The sequence below is a fragment of the Prunus mume genome, linkage group LG6 (assembly GCF_029339155.1).
Source record: "Prunus mume cultivar Tortuosa linkage group LG6, ASM2933915v1, whole genome shotgun sequence".
NCBI lineage: Eukaryota > Viridiplantae > Streptophyta > Magnoliopsida > Rosales > Rosaceae > Prunus > Prunus mume.
In genome coordinates, this window is record NC_142703.1 from 4,528,127 (window position 1) to 4,550,831 (window position 22,705).

General features: G+C 34.4%; 1 protein-coding gene across 17 annotated transcripts; it reads left to right on the forward strand.

Annotated features, from left to right (window-relative positions):
* Window positions 1-10,712: 10,712 nt before the first annotated feature.
* On the forward strand, window positions 10,713-17,998 carry ACR3 (ACT domain repeat 3). 17 transcript variants are annotated; one of them, XM_089054053.1, is made up of 11 exons: window positions 10,724-10,978; window positions 11,249-11,316; window positions 11,771-11,838; window positions 12,216-12,328; window positions 14,434-14,564; window positions 14,932-14,977; window positions 15,358-15,472; window positions 15,681-15,748; window positions 15,997-16,617; window positions 17,049-17,153; window positions 17,404-17,998. In XM_089054053.1, exons 5-11 carry the CDS (start codon window positions 14,494-14,496, stop codon window positions 17,746-17,748), a joined length of 1,371 nt encoding a protein of 456 aa, XP_088910179.1. In that variant the 5' UTR covers window positions 10,724-10,978; window positions 11,249-11,316; window positions 11,771-11,838; window positions 12,216-12,328; window positions 14,434-14,493; the 3' UTR covers window positions 17,749-17,998. The 17 variants fall into 17 exon arrangements, with proteins under 17 accessions (XP_008237781.1, XP_008237782.1, XP_088910184.1 ...); XM_089054055.1 differs by having other exon boundaries at window positions 14,456-14,564; XM_089054054.1 differs by having other exon boundaries at window positions 10,776-10,978; window positions 11,260-11,316.
* Window positions 17,999-22,705: the final 4,707 nt, after the last annotated feature.

Genomic DNA, 22,705 nt, shown 5'->3' on the forward strand with positions numbered 1-22,705 from the left:
AAAGTATTCTCTAACCTTGAGGTAAAGGAGTCCATACAAAATTGAGGATTCGACATAAGGAAGACCACCACACTAATCAACTATGAAATCTTGAGCTAATGAAGTATTACAAGTTAAGGCTGAAAAGAAAGAAATGGGGGTGGGACAAACTACTATCTTGCGGGGACTTCACATCTTCCAAGCGCAACATAAGAAAGTCACCAAAAGAAACTATCATAAATGTAGAGCCAAGAGAAAGCTATTACATGGGTAGAGTAAGAGCCTACACTGGGGCAAGACACGTTATTGTCCAAGGAAAATAGGGACATAGTAACCGAAAGGGGCGTCAAACGGTTACTTCCCCGATAGGCATGTTGTGAACTTCTCTCATTCTTTTAACTGTTTTTAGTAGTTTACCACCATCATTTATGTTCTTCATTTGTTTGATGTCTAGCTATAACATATCACACACTACCAACATGCTCTCATTCCTTTGACATTGATAATCAAGATTGAGTCATGTTTAAGAAAACCAAATCTACAAAGAAGGTTAAAGAAAACTACTGCCCCCACAGCACTGAAACTATTATCCCATTCAACTAAAATGGTTTTTTTTCTCACATCAACACAGCTCATAGAAATTTGGATGCCTACTTTCAATGCAATTTCATATTTAAGAATCAAGCAAAATTCATGGACCCGAAACTTTTGATTAACTACAAGGTTTTTCATTCAAACAAATGGAGGAATTGATCACTTTTGTTTTCTTAGTAAGATGACGATTGTATCCTTAAAAATGTGATCACATCTACACAACATGATCATTTTAGACTGAAAAAGTTGACAAACTTAATGACAGATATTTTCTAAACATAAATTTGAAGTCCAAGAGGGAATTTAGAGCTCATATATGAACAACAATTTTTTGCTTTTAAAATTGCTATTGTGTCGATGCAATTGTAGTACTCAACCTTGAGAATATATAAAAACTTTGGGGTTGCACTCTTGCATATGAGGAGAGCCGAGTGAAACAATTAGGGTTTAGGTTCTTTTCTTCTATCTTTGGTTCTCTACCGTCACAAACCTATCGGATTGCGGGTCGTTGCTACTTGCTATCTTCGCATGGAGTCTCTGTCTTGTCTAGTCTGCTATCGACTCTATCCTTAAAATACAGTGGTGGTTAGGCTCTAGGGGCGTCATAGGTGAATTGTCTTCTTCTTCCTAGTGATACAACGATCTTGTGCGACCTCTCTTCTCTAGATTGTTGTGCTTATGATCCTGGAAGGGTTTTTCTGGAAGGTCGTGGGATTGTTGTTTTGATACAAGGTTTTTAGTGCTTCTGGACGGATGAAGGTTATCGTCGTCGAGCTGTTTTTGGGTCAGCGATTGGTCTTCACCGATTAAAAAAAAAAATAGGTATGATGATCAGAGTTTTTTCCTTTCCCGGTCGTTTTGTTGGCTTTTCATATAGCCTTGTGGTTGTAGCCGATCAAGTGAGTGGTGATTCTGGGAAGAGTTTGCTTTGCTTCGATGATTTTCATAAACTGGCGAAGGTGACCAGTCTTAAGAGGTCTCCATGAACTCCTTTACTATTTTCATTTGGAATGTTCGTGGGCTTGGCATCCAACAAATGTTCGTTGACTTGAATTTTCTTCTCTTTAGGTTAAATGGCTGAGTCTATGGTGTAGCGCTTCTTTCAAAAACTCGTGATGTCCATAGGACTATGGTTGTTCTCATAGGCGGTTTTCTTAGACAATTTTTGGAAGCGTTGGTGTGCTCCCTTAGATTTTTATTCTCTTTTATTCTGTTTGTTCATTGTGTTTTCTTATTCCGTTGTTTTGACTTTTTGCAAGCTGATTAATCCCTACACAATGCAAAGAACTATAATTGTTATCATAGGAGGTTTTCTTTGACAAGTTATAGGAGGAGTTGGTGTACTTTTATGGGGCCGTCTTTGTTGCCTTCTCTGTGTTTTTCTAGGTGCGTTTCTTATGTCTCTGACCTTCGGTGTTTTGAACAACTCTTGTGCTGGACAAAGGACTATCACTATTCTCGTATAAGGCTTTCTTTGATAGTTTAGGATGCATTAGTGTGCTCTATTGCAAGATCTCCTGTTTTGATCATCTACTCGTTTTGGTAGTTTGTTTTATTATTTGTTTTTCCTTTTAGGTTCTTTGTAGCGGTCTAAAGTGGCCTAAGTCGGACTCCTTTGTTAGTCCATGACATGTGTAGTACTCTTTCCTATCTTGGGATTTGTCCCATGTGATTTTCCTTGGAAGGTTTTAACGAGGTCACTGTATTCATGCCAATCTATGTATGCCTATTATAGTTTATGAATGACATCTTCTATAAATAAATAAATAAATAAAAACCTTTAGAATATGAGTAATTCTAAGGAGATCGCATTGTAGTACTAAATTTTGTGGTATCAGACACTGTCACATAGTGTTATATAACGCAATTGAATTGGCATTGTCTCACGTAAAAGTTATTTGCATTAGGGTTGGTTCATGTACCTAAGGAGCTTTGGTGACATCGGTGGACTAGAGCTTGGTTATTTTGACAAATTTCTTTTTTCTAATTTGTCCGCTAAAGCATATCCATCCACCCCTTAAGTCTTATCATTACATATTAAAGAGTTAAATACTTTTTTGGTTACTGGGTTTTACATGAAAATTCAATTTGGTCACTAAGAAAAAAAATTTAGCCAAATTGGTCACTGTATTTCCCAAAGTTTACAATTTATAGATATTTCATTATCTTTTGTTAAATGCAGTTTTTATTATTATTTTTTTTAAGGAATCACCTTCAATCTTCTTCGTCTAACTCAACGAGTTATCGTATATTGTGCTATTAGAGTTTAGCAAATTGGGGGAAATCTTATGTTGAAATCGAAATTGTGAGGTATAAGGAATATCAAAATGCCAAACCAAATTAAAATGAAACCAACAACTTACCAATATATTTTGGTGCTATATCACCTTGATTATGTCTCCTTGTCATATGAAGTCACAACACAATCGATCCAGGCTTCAATGTAACACCCAATTTGTGACCTTATACCTCATTCTTTCGATTTCAACCCAAAATTTCCCCCCATTTTTAAAACCCTTATAGCACAATAACCTAACTCATTGAGTTAGAGGAAGAAGACTTGAACGTGCTTCTTGAAAATATAAAAATAAAAACTGCACTTAATGAAAGTTAACGGAAGATCACGAAATGCCTATAAATTATAAACTTCGGAAAACACAGTGACCAATTTGGCTAAATTTTTTTTCTGAGTGACCAAATTGAATTTCTATGTAAAACCCAGAAACCAAAATGGCATTTAACCTAATATTAAAATATCAAATAGAATGTGGTGTTTATAACATTATTGTAAGAATATTCTTTGGTCTCATGGCTTTCATCAAATTATTCTTTTTTCCTTTTTCTGATAGATTCTTATAGGTCATCTATTTGAATAAAGAATGTATTGCATACAACAGGAATCCCGAGCCTTTGCATTTACAAAGTACACATTTTTCTGCATTCCAAAATTTCTGGATCGTCCAAATAATCTGATGCTTATAAATTAGCCACATCAGCTAGGTTAAATTTATATTTTTTTAATTCCAAATTGACGGTAACACCTCTCTCTCTCTCTCTCTCTCTCTCTCTCTCTCTCTCTCTCTTTTTCTATCTTTTCATCCGGAGCTTGAAAAATTTAGAGTCAAGACCAAAATCTTCAGCATAACAGAAATTATGTGGATTGAAATTCCTGCGTTCGAAGAATCAATTCAAGCAGTATCTTGGTTAAAAGCTATCAATTAGAAGCATATGGATATGCTGCAAGGGAGTATCTAACAATTATATTTTTTTGGTACTTACATTTTTATAGTTTTTCTAGAAAAAAAAAACATTAAATCATATAAATCACGCTAATTGTAAACACAAGAATAAATGAAATTAGAGCCATATTATTCATGAAAGGATGAATTTCATTTAAAAAATGCTTATCTTTTAGAGACAAATTAATGAAAAAATATTAAAATTGATATTGGGACAAATTTGACACCAAATACAAATGCGAAAGACCTATGACTATGCCTATTGGAATTGATATGGTATAAAATTATATATTTCTTTATTTATTTTTAGTTTAAAATATTTGGCTATATATGTTTAATATTTTTTCCCCAAAATCTTCCATGGGCTACAGCTCAAGGTAGCCCTTGCACTAGTTCTGCCCCTGAATCCCAAAGGCAAAACCAACGAACACACAAAGTCCAAAAGGCTGAAAATAAGAAAGAAAAATGAACAGTTTGAACGGATACAAACAAAGGTACATATGTGAACGAAAACACTAGATAGAACAAAAAATATAATACCAGAAAAACCATGGACCGTCCAAGAAGCTTTAGGTCGGCTCTCAAAGGCGAGGAGGAGTTTGAAGAGAAACGGGGAGGATATAGATGTTTGAGACGAGAGAGATAAGAGTAATGGCGTCAAGTTACCGTCATTTTAAATTTTTTAAAAAAAAAACCATAAATTACCCTTTTGGTGTGACCAAGTTATAAAAATTGGATTGCTTGGATGATCCAAACGTTGCGAAATACAGGTAAATACGTAAAGTCTAAATGTGGAGACTCAGGATCCTATACAACAGTAATCATGAAAACAATGAAGCATTATTGAATCAAACAGAAAATAAGTTGGATTTATTGGCCTAGTCGCGTGAACGGATAGAGTTTGTGGTTTCTCTAATATGTATTTTGAAAGTGATTCATTCCAGATCGTTTTAGTTTTTCATGCTGCAATGTCGGATATACCTTTTATTGGGGATGTGGTGGAGAATGTCAAGTCGTGTAGTTATAGATCACTGGAGATGCCTTTGCTCATATTCACCGCAATGTTCATAGGGCAGTCACCATTTGACTCGTTTTGCTTCACATTGAGGTGATTTTTAGTTTGAGGAATCATTAGATATTATTTTACTCTTTGAAAAATTTAGTTATCCTTAATCAATAAATTATGCCCCTTTTCTTTAAAAAAAATGTTATTATATTCCAAACCTAGTATATCAATAAGTATATATGTACAATACAATTATACAAATCATTGTGATGAACAATATGGAGAACTTATATCAAGCATGTGATCCCGACTCGTATTTGAAAAGACAAAAGCAAACTTTAAGAAGCTATGAAATTGCAAACGTTGCTGAGGTTTTGATGACACACTAGCTATAGCCTATAGGCGTGGGAATTTGATTCTATTTCTCATGGTGCACATCAGCTAGCTAACTTTCCATATCTGCACAAATTTTTAAGGATAAAAAGCTCAACTTTATTTTCGGTTATAAATATAAAGCCGAACTTTAACGATCAAAAGAATGATCATGTATTCTTCACCAAACTCTTATAATCGATCGTGCTCTTATAAAAAAATGAAAAAATGAAAAAAAAGTTTTTTTATTTATTTATAACAAATGGTCTTTGAAGTTTGTGAAATTATCACTTTTGTCACTAATGTTTCTTTTTGTGACACTAATGATCCTTAAGGTTACCATCCACACATCAAAATGATCATTGCCGTTAGCTTCTGTCGAATTTTCTGTTAAATTGCTGATGTGACGCATGTATGGAGCCCACACATCCAATGGTATAGAGCCACGTGGCTTTAAATAAAATATAATATATTTTAAATATTTTAAAACTTAAAATCCATAAAGGTTAGGGCTCTAATATTTTATTATTAGTTTTTTTTTTATACAATCGATATTTTATTTTAATCTAATCTAACTATGGAGAGGGGGATTTAAACTCGGGTGTAGAGTGGAGAGTACATTTACTCTAGCCAACTTGGCTAAGTCCATGTCTGCATTTTCTTATTATTGAAGTTTAGGAATACTTTGAAACCCTATGAGTATTAGTAGGGATTGATTTGGTTTGGTAACCTAACCGAGATGCCCACACCAATGACCAACCGATCAGCGGTCAGAATGGCCTACCATCGAACCACAAAAGGTCAGTTATCGATTGTTTCAGTGTCGGTCGATTTCAATTGGTAGCGCTCGGTTTCAGGATCTAGAGCTTGTCGATGTGAGAGAGAACAATGGTCGGCGTAGTTTGGAGCTTGTACTACGAAGATGAGAGAGAGAGAGAGAGAGAGAGAGAGAGAGAGAGAGAGAGAGAGAGACAGAGAGAGACAGAGAGACAAAGATGAGGGAGAGAGATTGACGAAGGAATAAGAAGGAGAGGGAGAGAGATCAATTTAGAAACATAGAAGCCGCAGCCACCTAAATCTTGTTTGTTTTCTCCCGATTTGGTGTCCCTTTCTTTGGATCATTATCCCCTTTTTTGTGGGCTTTTTCCTTTATGTGGGTTTTATGCCTTTCGTGAGTTTAATGACTGTAGAGGGCCCTATTCTATTATGTTGCATTTGGTTGAACTCATTTTTTGGGTTCACGTTGGTGTAACTGGCTTTGGCCTTCTATTTATGGCATGTTATGTCACAGCCCACTCCCACAAGAAAGATATTTTCCGTTTTGGCCTGAGCCCTTAGGGTTTTGTTCCTGGGCTAAAGCTTATGATATCTTGCCCAAAACGTGTCTTATTAGGTGAGATGACAACTGCTCTTATAAGGCACTTCATTGTTCCCTCCTCGAGTGATGTAGGATTGCTCATTGATCTTGCTTTCCAAGTTCATGGGTCTTACATGTTACTTATTAGGAATCGATATTGCAATTATTTCAATTTCTGCTTCTCGTATTGGAATGAGGATCCTGAACCTCTACATTTAGGTGTGAGAGGTACAAGAGAAATGCAAACTAGCATTGGAGCTACAAACCCTCACACACAACCCCACCTTAATTAACAATGTACAAACTGGAGGATCTATTGCCTCCACTCAACAAGTTGAGTATCTATTGATTTACCCAATTTCTCATCCATTGTACAGGAGACAATGACTATTGAAGACAAAGTAGCAAAGACACCTACATGTTTGTTGACATTAATGCCTCAAAGGCAATTAAGTTATAAAGGGCTACTTTAATTTACTTTTGTCATTTCCCTGTCTAGGAAGTGGTCCACTTCCAATTTCGTCTAAACCATCCATCAATTATATAAAATCCAATTGTGACGAGTTCCTTTCACAACAGTAGCCTACCATCAAATACTATTTTTAAACGCTATAGAAATCGGACGCGGACACTAAATGAACGGTGCATGTTGAATTGATCCAACTTTGCAGACATGATATATTTGTGCAACATTTTGCCAAAGATAAGATATTTAAATTGATCTAAATTCTTATAGAAGAGTTGGATTTAATCCTCGGACTTGGTAACTTTAATTTAAGTTCTTTTACTTTTGTGACACATAAGATTGCATTCTTTTTTCGGATTTTCTAACACTATTATAATGTTTTTGGTTTTTTTAATTCATTTTGTGTTTTCGATTATGTCCATAGTATATGATTCAGGTAAGAACCTCAAACAACAATACGCTATTTGACTATATTTATATGTCATGGTAATAAGTATCAGATTTCTGGACAAATTTTTATTTATTTATTATGTTATCAATTATGGTGTTTCTTTGATAGGTGCGATGATTAGAATTTTTATTAACAATACAAAGAGTCGAAAACAACAAAGAAACTTTAAAAATGTAGTTGTTGTTCCTAAAATTTCATACCTTACCAATAGGTAAGGAACTTATGCATACACCTCTGGTCCATGTAATTAAACCTATACATTATCTCTAGTCAAGCTACCTCTAGTTCAGGTAATTGAACCCATATAGTACCTCTTATATAGATCTTCAAACTCAAATAATAGTTATGCTGCAGGTATTTAAAGTTAAAAAATACCTATTTAAAAGGTTCACATCTCCATAACATGTAGTACTCACATATGAATAAAACTCTATAAAACCCCACTTTGGAAAACTCAAGAAAAAAAAGTAATACCTGGAAGGCGGCATAATACATACTAACGTGCTTCCACATGAGGTTTTTAAAAAAATTATTTTATTTTATTTTAGAATTCAAATCTTAATGTTTACATTAACTAAGAGCATTTTATGATATTTTGAATGTTTTATCATTATCTGTCTTTTACTTTATATATATACAGTCCCTTTCTATTGAGAGATCCTCAAATAATTTTATTTAAGAGACGCCATTTAGAGTACTACAATTTTTTTTTTCCAATGATCCAAACTATCTATTTTTTAGGTCTTCATTCATAGATCATCCTTACTAAAAATTAGACAAATCGGAAACCGTTTCGACATCCAATTGTGTTCTACGAAATCAATGAACACGGTGTTTCAAGAAAGTACTAAAATTTCAATAACTCAATTGAATAGTCAAATGATATCGGATTCAAGTGATTTTTGTAGAGATGATCTTTGAATGTGTATCTACAAAATAGACAGTTTAGATTAGTGAAATACAATCCGGAGTGGACTACAAGTGTCCTCAAAGAAGCTTATTTGAGGATCACTCAATAAGCTATATATATATATATATATATATCAACAGTAATGCTACACTTACTACATTCTGGAAATTGAAAAAGGCATCAAGGCAAAGAAAAAAGAAAATAAAAACGTTGAAATGTATTAAGAGTGATTTGTTTGACAAGAACATGATTATAGGAGATGCCTTAAGTTTAGGAAGGTGTTTTCATAAACTTGTCTTTTTTTGATAGTGGCATATATTGTAAATTAATTACAAAATTATGCTACTAATTGCTTACTTGACATGACACATAAGTTACTGGATTGCAATTAAACGAGAGAACTTATGGACTATATCCATTTTATCGTGATGAAAATAGACCTATATCTAAGAATCACTTTTAATATTCCTATCAGTTTACATTTTTGGTTGTATTTTGCCGTAAATACACTCTACGAATAACGACAACATAAACGACCGGCACAGTGCCAATTTATCCACAACATGTTCTTCACCAACGCGCCTAGTTGCTTTTTTTCTTTTAGGCTTTTTATTTTATTTTTTCGTTAAAAATAAACCTAACAATAACTAAAAAATTTAATGTATCATGCATTGGGCTTGCTCTTTTGAACACATTCAACTTTAGCATCTGCTCAGAAAAGCCAACTTCGTTGCTTATGCATGCATTTTTCACTAAGAGCTTTGGCATCTGCTTAGATAAGTCTACTAAAAATAGGGTATATTATTATAGATGCTCTAAGAGCTTTTGGGTTTTATCATTAGTATATGAGTTGTGCTACCCTTAGGTACACCCATGATATGTTAATAGGAAAGAGGATATGGGTTGGTCACTACATAATAGGTGAATCTTATGTTTATTATTTGCAGTGGCAGATATAATATTTGATAATCGATTCGGGAAAACTTACATAATAAATTTAACAATACAAGTGAATAAAGTCGATCGGAGTTTTCTAAGGCCCAAGGCCAAATTCTAAATTGTGGCTCGTCTGTATATATACTCAACACTAAATATGTAATTTTTAAAATAAAAGGAAGAACACTTGTGGGATTAAAAAATATCATACACTCATTTGAACCCGAGTAAACCATTCTAACAACAACAAAAAATCATTCCTTTTGAGCTTAAAAGAACATATTAGATAATTTCTCCAACATTAAGGAACATAATTCACAATTCAAAGCTCTTATTTCAGAAGCCCCAATTCATTTCAGAAATCCTAATTCGACAAGCCATAAATTCAATTTATCAAAACAAACCCAAATTCTACAAGAGAGACGCATCAAAGAAAAAAGAGAGAATGAGGAAGAAGATGACTAGAAAAAAAGTAAATGAATAAGAGAAATGTGACGGGGAGAAAGAGAAAAAAGAGAAAATGTCCATTGTTCAAAGGAAAGTTTTAGTCTACAAGAAAAGTATGATGTGAAAAGTTTCAGTGGGACAAGTGAAGTGTACTTTGTAGTACAATGAAGACAGAGATAGGGTTTATTTATTTATTTTGGTTGGGCAAATAGAGATATGATTTCAACATTTTTTTGGGGCTGGAATAAACATATCTAGCTATTTGTCTTTTTTGAAAATTTTGGGTCAGGCAGCAGCCGACTCTGCCTTGTGTGTAGAACTGCCCCTGATTATGTGGTGCATCTTTAATTATCAAGCTTGGACTAATTTCTACATATGTTGCGATACAGGTTTTTGTTGATGAGGAAAACCTAATTGAGACATATAAATAAGGTCTCCTCACTAGCCGCCGTATCGTTTATGCTCCCATTGTAATTGTGCATCATATTGTTGCTATTGGTTTATTCATAATGGTTTGTTGTTTCACAGGTTAATATCTTATGTTGTATAAATCGTATTAAGACTTGCCCGAATGCAAGAAATAGAGAAGTGAGACAGAAAATGAAGACAACATATCTAAACTCCCAACTCAAAAACATGCTTATAAAGGTGGAGAGAGAGAGAGAGAGAGAGAGAGAGCCATTATATGACCCAACGCGCATGAGTGGAGAGTATGATTGGAAGAAGGAAGTAAAGGGCATGCGAGTTAATGTACAAAAATTTGGTGGGCGAAGCAGAGGCAGGGACTGTTTGGTGGCTGCGTCATTTATCAACTTAATAAAACTCCTTTAACACATTTAAATGATTGGATTCATTAATTTAATATTTAAAAGGCTCTCCACTACAATTTGCCACGCCATGCCCAAGTGTTCCTTTCATTTTTTTTAATTTTTATGTTAAATAAAAACAACATCCACAGGAGGGAGAGAGAGTGGTTTTCCAACGTAGAAAAGCACAGCAGAGAGAGAGTGTGTGAGCCACCACAACAAACAGACACTGCTTTACAACAACACGAACGCACTCTCTCTCTGCACCACCCCCCTTCCTTCCTTCTTAATTCACATAAATAACTCTCCACACCCTCACCTCACCTTCATCTCTCTTTCTCTCTCTGTTTCAACTTTCATCATGTAAGAAGCCTTTCAATTACTCTGGATCCAGTGTTGGACTACTTTCAGAAAGGTAACTGCAAATTTTCTTGTTCTAATTCTAATTCATTTGCTTCTGAATTCATTGGGTAGTTTCCAGTTTTCCCTTAAAGAGACAAGAACAATATGTATTTTCTTAAGTTCTTGAGAATTTCAACACTAATGCTAATGCATGATGCTCTGAATCCTCTATATTTTCCAAAGACAATCCAATTCAAGGAGTTCAATATCAAAATAGAGATGTTCAGTCAATTGGGTTCTTTCTATTTGTCTATTTTTTGCGTTCTTTAATTTTGTTTTGCAGGTTTGCTTCAGGATCTGGAGGCCATTTTTGCTTGAGCTACAAGGGTGAAGAACAGAAATGTATGCCTGGTATGTAATATTTTCTGAATTTGCAGAGTTTCAGCTGTTGAGTTTTGGATTGATAATAATAAGTTATGGTGCAGAGAGCTTACTCTCTCACAGCCTCACAGCTTGTTCAAAAGGAATAAGGACAACTGGAATTTGTCTTGCAAAATTTTCGTCTACGCCATTCTCTCTGATTCTTCTCTGTTTTTATGAATATTATTTTGTTTTAAAATATTGGAATGAACGGTCTCGATCCATTGACATCTTTCATGGGTGGACTGATACTCTTGGACGGTGGGGATTCGGATGATGGTGGATAAAGTTTGGAATCACATCTTTATGTCACCTCAAAAAGTTTTTTTAGTTTTGTTTTCCGTTGCTTGAGGCTCTTTTTTTCTTTTTCTCTTTCAAGTTTAATTTAAATTTATTTGCACTTGAATTTTTTTTTTTTTAATACAAGCGATAGTCTAAATTACAGGAGAATGAATGTTTTTACACACACACTACCACGGTGCTATGGGGATTTGAATTTGAGACTACTAGTTTGTAAGTCAATACCCTTTTTCAACTTAGGCTAGACTCTGTTGGCTTGAATCTTTTTCTTATTAAAATAAGTTATGTGCAATTGAATTGAGGTTCTTCAATTTTATCGAAATAATATTTATGAAGATACGCTTAGAAAGCTACGTCACTAAGATGGATTAACTATAATTGGATATCAAATTCATCATAAATATATATACATATATATCAAATCGTAGTTGATAGAACTCAATTCCAATTGAAGAACTAAATTAATGATGTGAAATGCTTAGGTAATTAATGTGACTTATTCATGTGTGGTTGGGTATGTGTAGCAATAGTTCATTGTACCCGGCTGAGACGTAAGCTGCAGTATTGATTCTTTGTCATTTTGTTTGCAGTAATTTGTACCAAAATGTGAGAATGCTTATCAACATCAACAATTAGGAACCAGCCTGGGTTGATTCGATTGCTATCTAGAAACATCCCCTCCTATCTCTTTTGCACCTGCAGGGTACTCTCTCTCTCTCTCTCTCTCTCTCTTAAAATGCTTCGTTTTAACCATGCTAGGACAAATCATTAGGTACATAATGATAGGAAAAGGTCTTAAGCTGAAAGCCCAACCTTGTGGGCCAACACACATCTTGAATACCACCATATTTGGTGGCCCACTTGATGACAAACTCGACAAATATAACCGTATTATTGATTTTTTAGAAGTTCTTTTAATTTGGTTTGCATATATATATAATTGCAAAAACAGAGAATGATGAAACATTCAACAATTTTGATTTTTCTTAAAAATAAGGAGTTCTTAAATATATTTTTAAGATTCCAAAACTTGTTTGGTATGCAACTTGAAAACTGTTTTCAAATATTAAAAATTTGATAACTTGTGGGTTATTAAAAAAAAACTGAAAAAATAAATATTTTTTGTTTTTAATAATTGGGGTGTTTTTTAGTTGTTCTTGAGTTTGAGTTTTTAATTAACAGGTTTTTCTTGGTTTTGAACTCAAATTCTGTTTTTGAGTTTAAAATGTTAGATTCAAGTTGAATACCAAGCAAGCCCAAAAAAATACTTTTATTAATGAAAATATTACAAATAAATTATTCATAAAATAAGGATAATGTAGTAAATTACCACGACCCATCATGGGGTATTACTTGAACACCAAGATCATCGTCCCCGGAGATAGGTCATTATGGTATAACATTAATGGTAACTATATGTTGAAAAAAATTCATTTTTCATGTATTGGTTATTTTGGACGTGTGGATCCTATTTCAATGGGAACTTGATGAGTCAATCCGCCTACACATCTTGCTTTTACTGCTATATTGGGAGTTACTCCACGTATTGATTCCTCTTGGCATTACGACCTTTACCACAACGATGCTGTCCATAGATCAAAAAAGGGTTACTCATTCTAGGTCCACTACTCCTTAATACCGCTCGGCTCCTGTAAAGGGGAGCCTCACTAACTTACAGGGTTTTCAAGGAGTTCTTCTTAGGATGAGGTTATCGACAAAAAAGATTTGTCTAAGTCACTTCCTTTCTTTTTGTCCAAGTTACTTCTTTTTTTGTCCAAGTCTAGGGTGTTTGTTTCTATATCTTTTAGTATCTTTAAATCTTCATAAGCTTCCTTCATTCTTGGTAGATGCATTAAAACTTTCTTTTGTAATATATCATCTCTATATACTTGGTACCAATCCTCTTGTTTTGGCAAGTAATGCTATTATGGAATGCTAATGTGGATTACAAGTAACACGCACACACACAAATCAAATACAATGCATACTTTGGTAGCATAAGTTCTTTTTTTTCTTTCTCAAAAACAAATTTGGAATTTTTTTGTAATGACAAATCATTGTACAACGAGGCTTTGACATAGATGAAGAGGATATGGTCAAACTTGTGGTGATTACTTTCCATTTTGACATTATGCATTAGTGTTACCATCAAGTTAAATAGAATGTACGACTTACAAATTTACAAGTGATTGGCAAGTTATTACCATATTCTTTTTTGCCAATGCTACAAATGTGGCTTGAAGTTGAAGTCAATCCTAACAACTAGGCACCTGTTTGATAATCATTTCAATTACAAATTCATTTTAAATAAGGGCCCGATGGCCTGTTTATCTGAAATTTAACACTTTTTATACCAAACCAAAAAAAAAAAAATACAAATATGCATTTTATGGTATCTAGGTTCTTTCCATTTTATCTTACCTTCTCAAAGGAGACGGACAAAACAGGAGAGGATCATTATGGTATAACATTAAAGCCTTCACACTGTCTCTTCTGAATAAGTAATATTGATTTTCAAGGGTTAGGTATTTTGGCTTAACAAAGGAAGATGTGCATGTCATGGCTTTTTCTTCTTTTTTTTTTTTTTTTTTTTTTTTTCCCAGAGAAGGACATTTATTAAAGACGAATGCTTACCAATAAGAGATACAAAAATACAATGTGTAATGTATTTGCATATTTTAGCAATTCAATTGAAATGAGTATCATTATACAGGATACCTAAATTTGGTTATGTTTGCTTCACAAGTTTTTTTGCACGTGTATTCATGATTAGTGATGCTCATTTAAATTCTAACTTGGCAATGGCAGTCTGAATTCTTCTGTGTGACAGAAAGGAACTTCGGGTTGTTTGGAGAAACTGTGACTTAAATGGCTAGAGTTTGCTGGCCATACTTTGATCCTGAGTATGAGAACCTGAGCACAAGAATCAATCCCCCAAGGTATTGTAGTCTCTGCATGAACAATTTAATCAAAAGTCTGTTTGTGTTTCAGTTTCAGTTAGCTAGTGGTCCCGTTGTCATGATTTTAGTAGGAATTTCATTGTTAATAGATTAGAATGTGTTGCGAATATCAAATCCTTCGTCGGGCTATTGTAAACTTCGCATTTCAATATATAAAATGTTGGGTCTATACTCAATTCATTGCCAATTAGTTTTAGGTTGGATACTCAAACTGTAGTGCTCTGATACCATCAGCGCTTAGCATTTTCCGGTGCTAATAAGTGGTGATGGAATGCTGAGACTAATGAGCACATTTGTTTATATTATATCTTCTAGTAATTTCACATCTCTACATAAATTTTTGCAGGGTATCCGTAGACAACTCTAGCTGCAGTGACTGTACTCTAGTCAAGGTGATTTTAACTTATAACCATAAGAATTATGCTTGCCGTCGTTGACACCTGGTTCTTGCAATGAATCATGGCATGGTAGTATGGTACCTTAAATTAGTTTCCTGGTTTTCACACAAAAAGTTAGCTTGAAGAATTATACAATGCCACTAGCTATTTGCCTGTCTTGTATGCAAAAATTGCTTTCTCTTATTAATACCTGGTTGTAGAATGAAATTTAGAGGCAAATTTAACTTGAAACGAAACATATGCCTTGGAACTCCTGCTGATAAACCGTCCACAGACAGGATTTAATTGGCTTCATTTTCATGTTACATTCAGTGAACATATATTCCAGCCATCATGTTGAAATTGGTGTGGGGGGGTATGAAATGTATGTGTAGGTCGATAGTGTCAACAAACCCGGAATTCTGCTTGAAGTCGTGCAAATCTTGACAGACCTTGACCTCATAATCACCAAAGCCTACATCTCCTCTGATGGTGGATGGTTCATGGACGGTATGTAACTTTCTGTTTAATAAGTATTGTTTTTTTTTTTTTTTGTTTTGTTAGTTAATCTTCTCTCTGTCTGGCAAGAAAGTAATTGCCATGTGAAATCTGCAGTTCTTGACTTAAACTCTTTAACAAATAAGAATTTAATTATCCCATCTCTTTCTCCCCCCATTGTGAATCAAATTAATATATGACAGTTTTCTTTGATAAACAGTATTTCATGTCACCGATCAACAAGGAAAAAAACTTGCGGACAGCAAAACCATTGACTACATAGAGAAGGTATGCCCCTTGGTGCTTCTTTCTTTTTTGTTTCTTGTTTTTGGTGAAACCCCTGATGCTTCTTTCTTGCCACATGCATTTCTGTGCATTTATGAAATTTACAACAATCACTTGTTTGAAAATCCCCTTTACCAAATTGGATTTAACAATTTTCTTTACTAGAAAATGCAGAGGCTTGTAAAACCTTGCATTAAGGGTTTGTTTCATGTATTAAGAGCAATTGTTGTCTATGATTTGTGACTGCATAGGCTTTAGGACCAAAGGGCCATATCACAGATGTACTGAAGGCCTGGCCAGGAAAACGGGTTGGAGTGCACTCTGTTGGTGATCACACAGCCATTGAGCTCATTGGCAGAGACCGGCCAGGCCTCTTATCCGAGATCTCTGCTGTCCTTGCCAATCTTCACTTTAATGTAGTTGCTGCTGAAGTATGGACACACAATAGAAGAATAGCCTGCGTTGTGTATGTCAACGATAATTCTACATGCCAGCCTGTGGATGATCCAAACAGATTATCTACTATGGAAGAGCAGCTCAAGAACATCCTGCGTGGGTGTGAGGATGATGAGAAAGTTGGTCGTACAAGCTTCTCTATGGGGTTCACCCATGTTGATAGGCGGCTACACCAGATGTTGTTTGCTGATAGGGATTATGAGGGTGGTGGACTAGCAAATGAAGTTGATCACTATCCTCCCTGTTTCCAACCGAAGATCACGATTGAGCGTTGTGAAGAAAAAGGATACTCAGTGGTCAGCGTCCGGTGCAAAGACCGTGCAAAGCTCATGTTTGATATTGTATGCACACTCACAGATATGCAATATGTTGTTTTCCATGCCACCATTTCATCTGATGGACCGTATGCATCACAGGTATATGCATTTCATGCTCGTCTGATGGCCTATACACAAGTTCTCCAAATTAAGTTTCTCCAGCAGATCATTTTTAAGTGGTTGCTTTTCTGTTTTCTTGAAATTATTCTCTGGATTATGAAAAGGAAATATTCTTTCATACAGACTACATCTATGATATACTTGTATGTTAATGCAGAAGCTCATTAATTGTTACTATAATGTGCCCATCTGTGATGATCAATGATGTCTGGTCACACCAATGTAATCTGGTATCTTGAGTTTCTAGACTGAACTCTGATGCTAAGTCTCTAATTCATTAGTTTTCTATTCGAATCAGTACTGGTGTGTTGTCTCCCAATAGATATAAGAAACCCGTTGAATTCGCATGTCTTGAATCTCCTTGAAGATTTGATTAAAGTACTTGAACTGATGCATATAGTTAATTGCAGGAGTATTTTATTCGTCACATGGATGGTTGCACCCTTGATACTGAAGGAGAGAAGGAAAGGGTCATCAAATGTATTGACGCTGCAATTCGGAGACGAGTAAGCGAGGTTAGTGAAACATATATCCACATTTAACCCTTATTTTATCTTTGTTAATAGGATAAGTACAATTTACAAGTAATGTTGTATGCTTGAGCTCAAGTGGCTAACAAAATGAGGGAAAAAAAATGTCTTTAAACAGAACAGCTCATTGACTACTAAAACTTTGGTAAATTTTTCCACTAGTCAGGATTATATATTTGTAAACATTAATGGATAGCGAATACAACAAAGACATGCTTTCTTGACCGTTTTAAAGGTATCAAATTACCATGAAATTCAGGATCTAAGGCTAGAGCTATGTGCAAAGGATAGAGTAGGCTTGCTATCTGAAGTAACAAGGATCCTGAGGGAGAATGGGTTGTCAGTAACAAGAGCAGGCGTCACAACTATTGGGGAGCAAGCAATGAATGTCTTTTATGTTAGAGATTCTTCAGGCAATCCAGTGGACATAAAGACGATCGAAGCACTTCGTAAAGAAATCGGGCACACAACGATGTTCAATGTGAAGAAAGTACCAACAAGTTCTAAGGCACCTGAGACGAAGGGATGGGGCAAGACAAGCTTCTTCTTTGGGAACTTGTTAGAGAGGTTCTTGGCTTGACATGATGTCCATATGAATGTAAAAGGCACATTGAAAATGTATAGAAGAATAAATGTGTTCAGTAAGTTATCTGAACACAGTTTCTGCATTTGTACCCTTGCATAATATGCATGCTTATAACTTGTAACTTTTGGTCTTTGCACAACGCCTTTCTTTTTTTACTTCCTTTTGACATTTTGATTGTACTCCTCCTCATCACTATTATGACGCTAGTTTCATTATACAACGTACAAACATTTAGCTTTCTTAATTTCTTGTGTCAGGCAACTACTCTGTTCAACCACAAAAACTTAAGCCAATGTATAACAAGTTGGCGCCCTTCCTCATGTGCATCTCATTCTCCATGTATAGGCATAACTTCATCATACACCTTGCAATTATTATTATTATTTTTTAGTACAAGCGATTGAAGGAGGGGGGGTTTACACATGGGTGATGTGGAAGAGTTCAACCAACTGAGTTATACCATTAACCTTACAAATTAACAAAGTTGAGATTAGGAATGGAGATCTCAACTCGAACACCAAAGAGAAGCGGAGCTAGAAAACTTTTTATGAAGTGGCCCCAAATATCTTAATTGGAGGGGCATTACATGAATTTTTGTTTCAAAATTATAAATTTAAAAAAAATAGATAAATAAAAAAGCCTACAAATCTGTACATAAGTCGACTTTGTTTGGGTCTGACCAAAATAGACCCATACAACTAAAATACTCTAGACAATAACCCACCTATTTTATTACATTTAAATAAAACCCAATTTTCAATTGGATGCCAAAGTGTTCATATATTATGACATATTTACAAATCATGCCATCAACCCGTCTTTGTTGCTGGACATTTTTTTCCTTAAGAAAATTCCTTAAATTTAGGATTTCAATAATGTTTTTAACTAGGCATTCAACGTGGTTTCTATTTTTTAAAATCCATCAATTTCCTCTACGAGTCACAATTTGAACCCGTGCATTAATTAGGGTTGATTATTTCTCTTTTTTCTATGAGGGAGTTTGTTAGCATAAATGATATATTGGTCTCTTCGATAGTTGTCACATAGCATATGTGTAACAATTTTTGTACACTTAATATATCCAACATATCTAGGTAAATTATAATTTTCCAATATACATAGATAGGTACATTATTTAATATACGAGGTATATTATTTATAAAAATAAATAGGCTCATTATTGTGGTCAATTATAAACAAATATACGTAAATAGGTACATTATTTATAAGAAAAAGTGTGAATTTACTATATTATTCTTATTTAATTAATAATTTCAATTTTTAATGTTTGTATTAACCAAGAGCATTTTCTGGTATTTTGAATGTTTCACCATTCTCTGCCTTTTACTATATATATATATATATATTATTAAATTTGAAATTTTGATATAAACAGAAGGAAATAACTAACTAATTAATATGAAATTGAAACAAAATATGATCAGGTTGTCGGATTTGGAAAAACAGACCAAGTTTTAATTATATATTTCGTTTACAAAATATAACCAATCATAGTAAATAAAAAAATTAAAAAAACATAATAGGTATATTAGAACCAATTAATTTCAAAAACATGCGATACTAATTACACACCAAGTTTTAATTATATATAAAATAAATAAATAAAATTGACCCACAAAACTTATGCAAAATTGAAACACCATTATGACATTGAATAGCAAACAATTTGTTGGGAAAAAAAAAAGGTTAAAATACAATTAGGGTATTTTTGGAATTGAAAATATATAACATTTACTATGTTAGGCTTGATTAGGTAATTTGCTTGGGTAGATCCTACTCACTGAATTTTACTTATAAAAATTGGGTTTAATTTATAGAAAAATAAAAGGATGGGCTGTAGGTAAGAAAAAATGAATTTAAAAGGGAAAACCCAAATTTACTATTCATATGCTTAGTGGATATTGTGCGATCATTCATTATCAATCAACATGTTTTAGAGAGGCGTGTGCAAGTTTTTTCTGCTCTACTCTTGGATGTTTTAGGTGGTGGTGTTTGTAGATGCATTTCTCTGTAGGTTTTCTGCTATTTTGTATACATATAAAATAAAAAATGTAATAAGAGGAAGAAAAACAGGAGAAAGCAAAATAAAAAAGAGAAAAGAAGAGAGTTGGGCATATGAAGTGGAGGAGAGGGTAAAGGGAGAGGGAGAGGTTGAGGCACGGGCTGGCTTAGAGAGAGGAGGAGAAAATCTTCTGTTTATGTTTTTGTCTTGGGTGACGAAACTGGACTGGGTAATGAATAATGGGCTGGACAACTTCATTTTTTTAAGGAAGATATCTTAAAACTTGGATCAGGCTTCAGCCCTACTTAGACAGATTGGGCCCGTGTCTGGTCGTTGGGAATTAGGCTAGTATCTCTACACATACGAGCTCAGTTGTGGTTCTAACTGAATTGCATAATTAATTAGAAGAAGAGGATTGTGAAGAAATATCCAAAGAAAACTAATAATGCTTAACATTAATGTGGCTCTCATTAATCTTATTTTCAAAGAAACAAATAGACATTTCTTTTAAAAGGCTGATAGATTTTCTCTACTCTCCCAAGAGGAAAAAACTATTCTTCATCAGCAAGGAGAGTAGTAGGAATAATACATTAATAATCACTATAATTATGGATTCCAAGGAAAGCACTTGTCTACCGCATGAGGCACCCCTTCAACTTTCCTGCATGCACCATTCGGTATTATGAGCCAGATCACAGTTCTTCACGCAGTACGGTTTGTCTCTCAGTTGTATGTATATATCAAACCAATAAGATCCGCCATTCCAATCAAATTTGCAAAAATATTGTGTAGAATTCCAAAAATTTGGTCGAAACTGGAATTCCCATGATCCATCGGGGGGTATTACGTGAACACGAAGATCGTCATCCTTGGATTTACAATGAACCGTAAGGTCGACGCCTAAACGCAAATAGTTGATGATGTTGACATGCGTTTCAGCATTGACGACCGCTGCATAACATGTAGTTCTTAGCATCAAAAGAAATGTTAGCACCACCACAGTTCTAAAAGGGACAACCATGCTTGCTTGTTTGTATTTTTAGTGTATGAACGAAGGGAAAAAGTGCTTCTTATATATACCTTAAACAAAGTCAAATATGTCTAGTTGTGTATTTTATAGAAAGATGACCCTTTCCTTTTATGTTCAAATTCCTTAAACACAATTCTTAGCCAAGGGAAAATGAGACTAACAAGAGAAGGAGAGAGTCTAGGTTTTACATATTTTATTTATGTCCAATGATTGTATTGAATTTGAATTTTAAAAGACTACTTTGAGATAAATAAGTCCATTGGATTTTAAAAAACTATTTAGGAATGTAATTTCTTATAGGATTTTATTTATGGATTTCTTTAATCATGATATTTTACTTTTGAATTTTAAAATATTTTATAAAAATTGAAAGGACCACATGGATTTATATCTAGGCCTTGGCTAATTAGCTCATGATGCATGTGTGTGACCTATTTTTCTCATTTGGAATCTTTTTGAAAAGAGAATGGAAAAAGTTTAATGGGATTGTTTGGACCATAAATGAAAAGTAGCCCATTAAGGAGCATTAGGGTCTAGGGCTTTAGCGGTCAAATCCTCCATACTATAGGTGAAATACCATTTGCTAAAATAAAAATAAAAAAGGGGGGGCATTTGGATCTTTAAACAAGAATTCTATAGTGAGGCAACTCCACCCATTTTCTCTTAGCCATTATATTCACGTGAATAGTAGTTGCCCTTGCAAATAGTATTTTCCGTGTTGCCATGGCAAAGGGCAATTACTATTCATTTTTTTATTTTTTTCACAACTTACCACAATAATTAATTTGGATAAGATTTTCGGGTTCCTACGTGTCAATACTATTCATATCTCATAATTGGATAAAATTTTCAATTTCAAATTTCAGATAAATTAAAAAAATTGGTTGGTATTTATAGAAAAATTCATTAATTTTGGGTATTTTTAAAATTCGAATTTTTATATTTTATTGCAAAAAATTGGCCTGGATTGGAGGAAAAATCGATCTCCCACCAATCGTTGGACTGCTAACCAATTTGATCCAACGGCTAAAAGATATGGCCTCGTCTAAGGGCCATATATAAGGCCCTCACTATAGAATGACTAGGTTTTAAATAAGCTTTGGGCCGAGAATTTGGATCAAGGGAAGAGTTAGATTTCAGATTAGATCAAAATAGGCCCAAATCGTTGTGGCCCAAACTGATTTGTTTCTTTTACCAAGGGCTATTACCTAGAGTGTAAATGCATTTATTACACTTTACCCAAAACGACTTCGTTTGACTTTGGCAACTAAGGAGGTTTTAGGAGGTAAGCTAAGAATTGAGCAACCACATTAAATGTGATTTGAACCGTTGAAGCCATACTGAGCCAACTTGTCGGAAAATTTCCATGTTGAAGCCAGTTCTCACCGTTAGCACAAGGATATCAAAGCATTTAAGTTTACCACTATTTGTGCAAATATCCGCACAGGGGAATATTCGTGGATTGATTCTTCAACCTTTGAGCTTCTTTCTCGCTCTCTTTTCTTGGTTCTTACGAAAAAGGTTGGAGTCAATAGACCACACCCGGAAGGTGTTGGCCAAAGGCCCTTTGATGCCTAAGTCAGTTAGATGATATTGGGAAAGATATGAAAATAACGAAGAATGTCGAAGTTTTCTCTATGGTACGAGAGAACTGGGTGGCGAGTCGTGTGTAAGGTGGTCGGAGCAGTGAAAGAGAAAGGAGAGAGAGGCATGAGAGATGGAGTTTCTAGGGCATGAGAGGGGGTTTTTTCATAGAATAATTCCCACAAGGAATGGAAGGGTAAACTGCCGAATACCCCTCTGGACTATTTTGATTGTCAAAATGTTCACCTAAATTATTTTTTAAGCCAATTTATCCTCCATATTAAATTTATTTGCCAATTTCACCCCTATCGTTA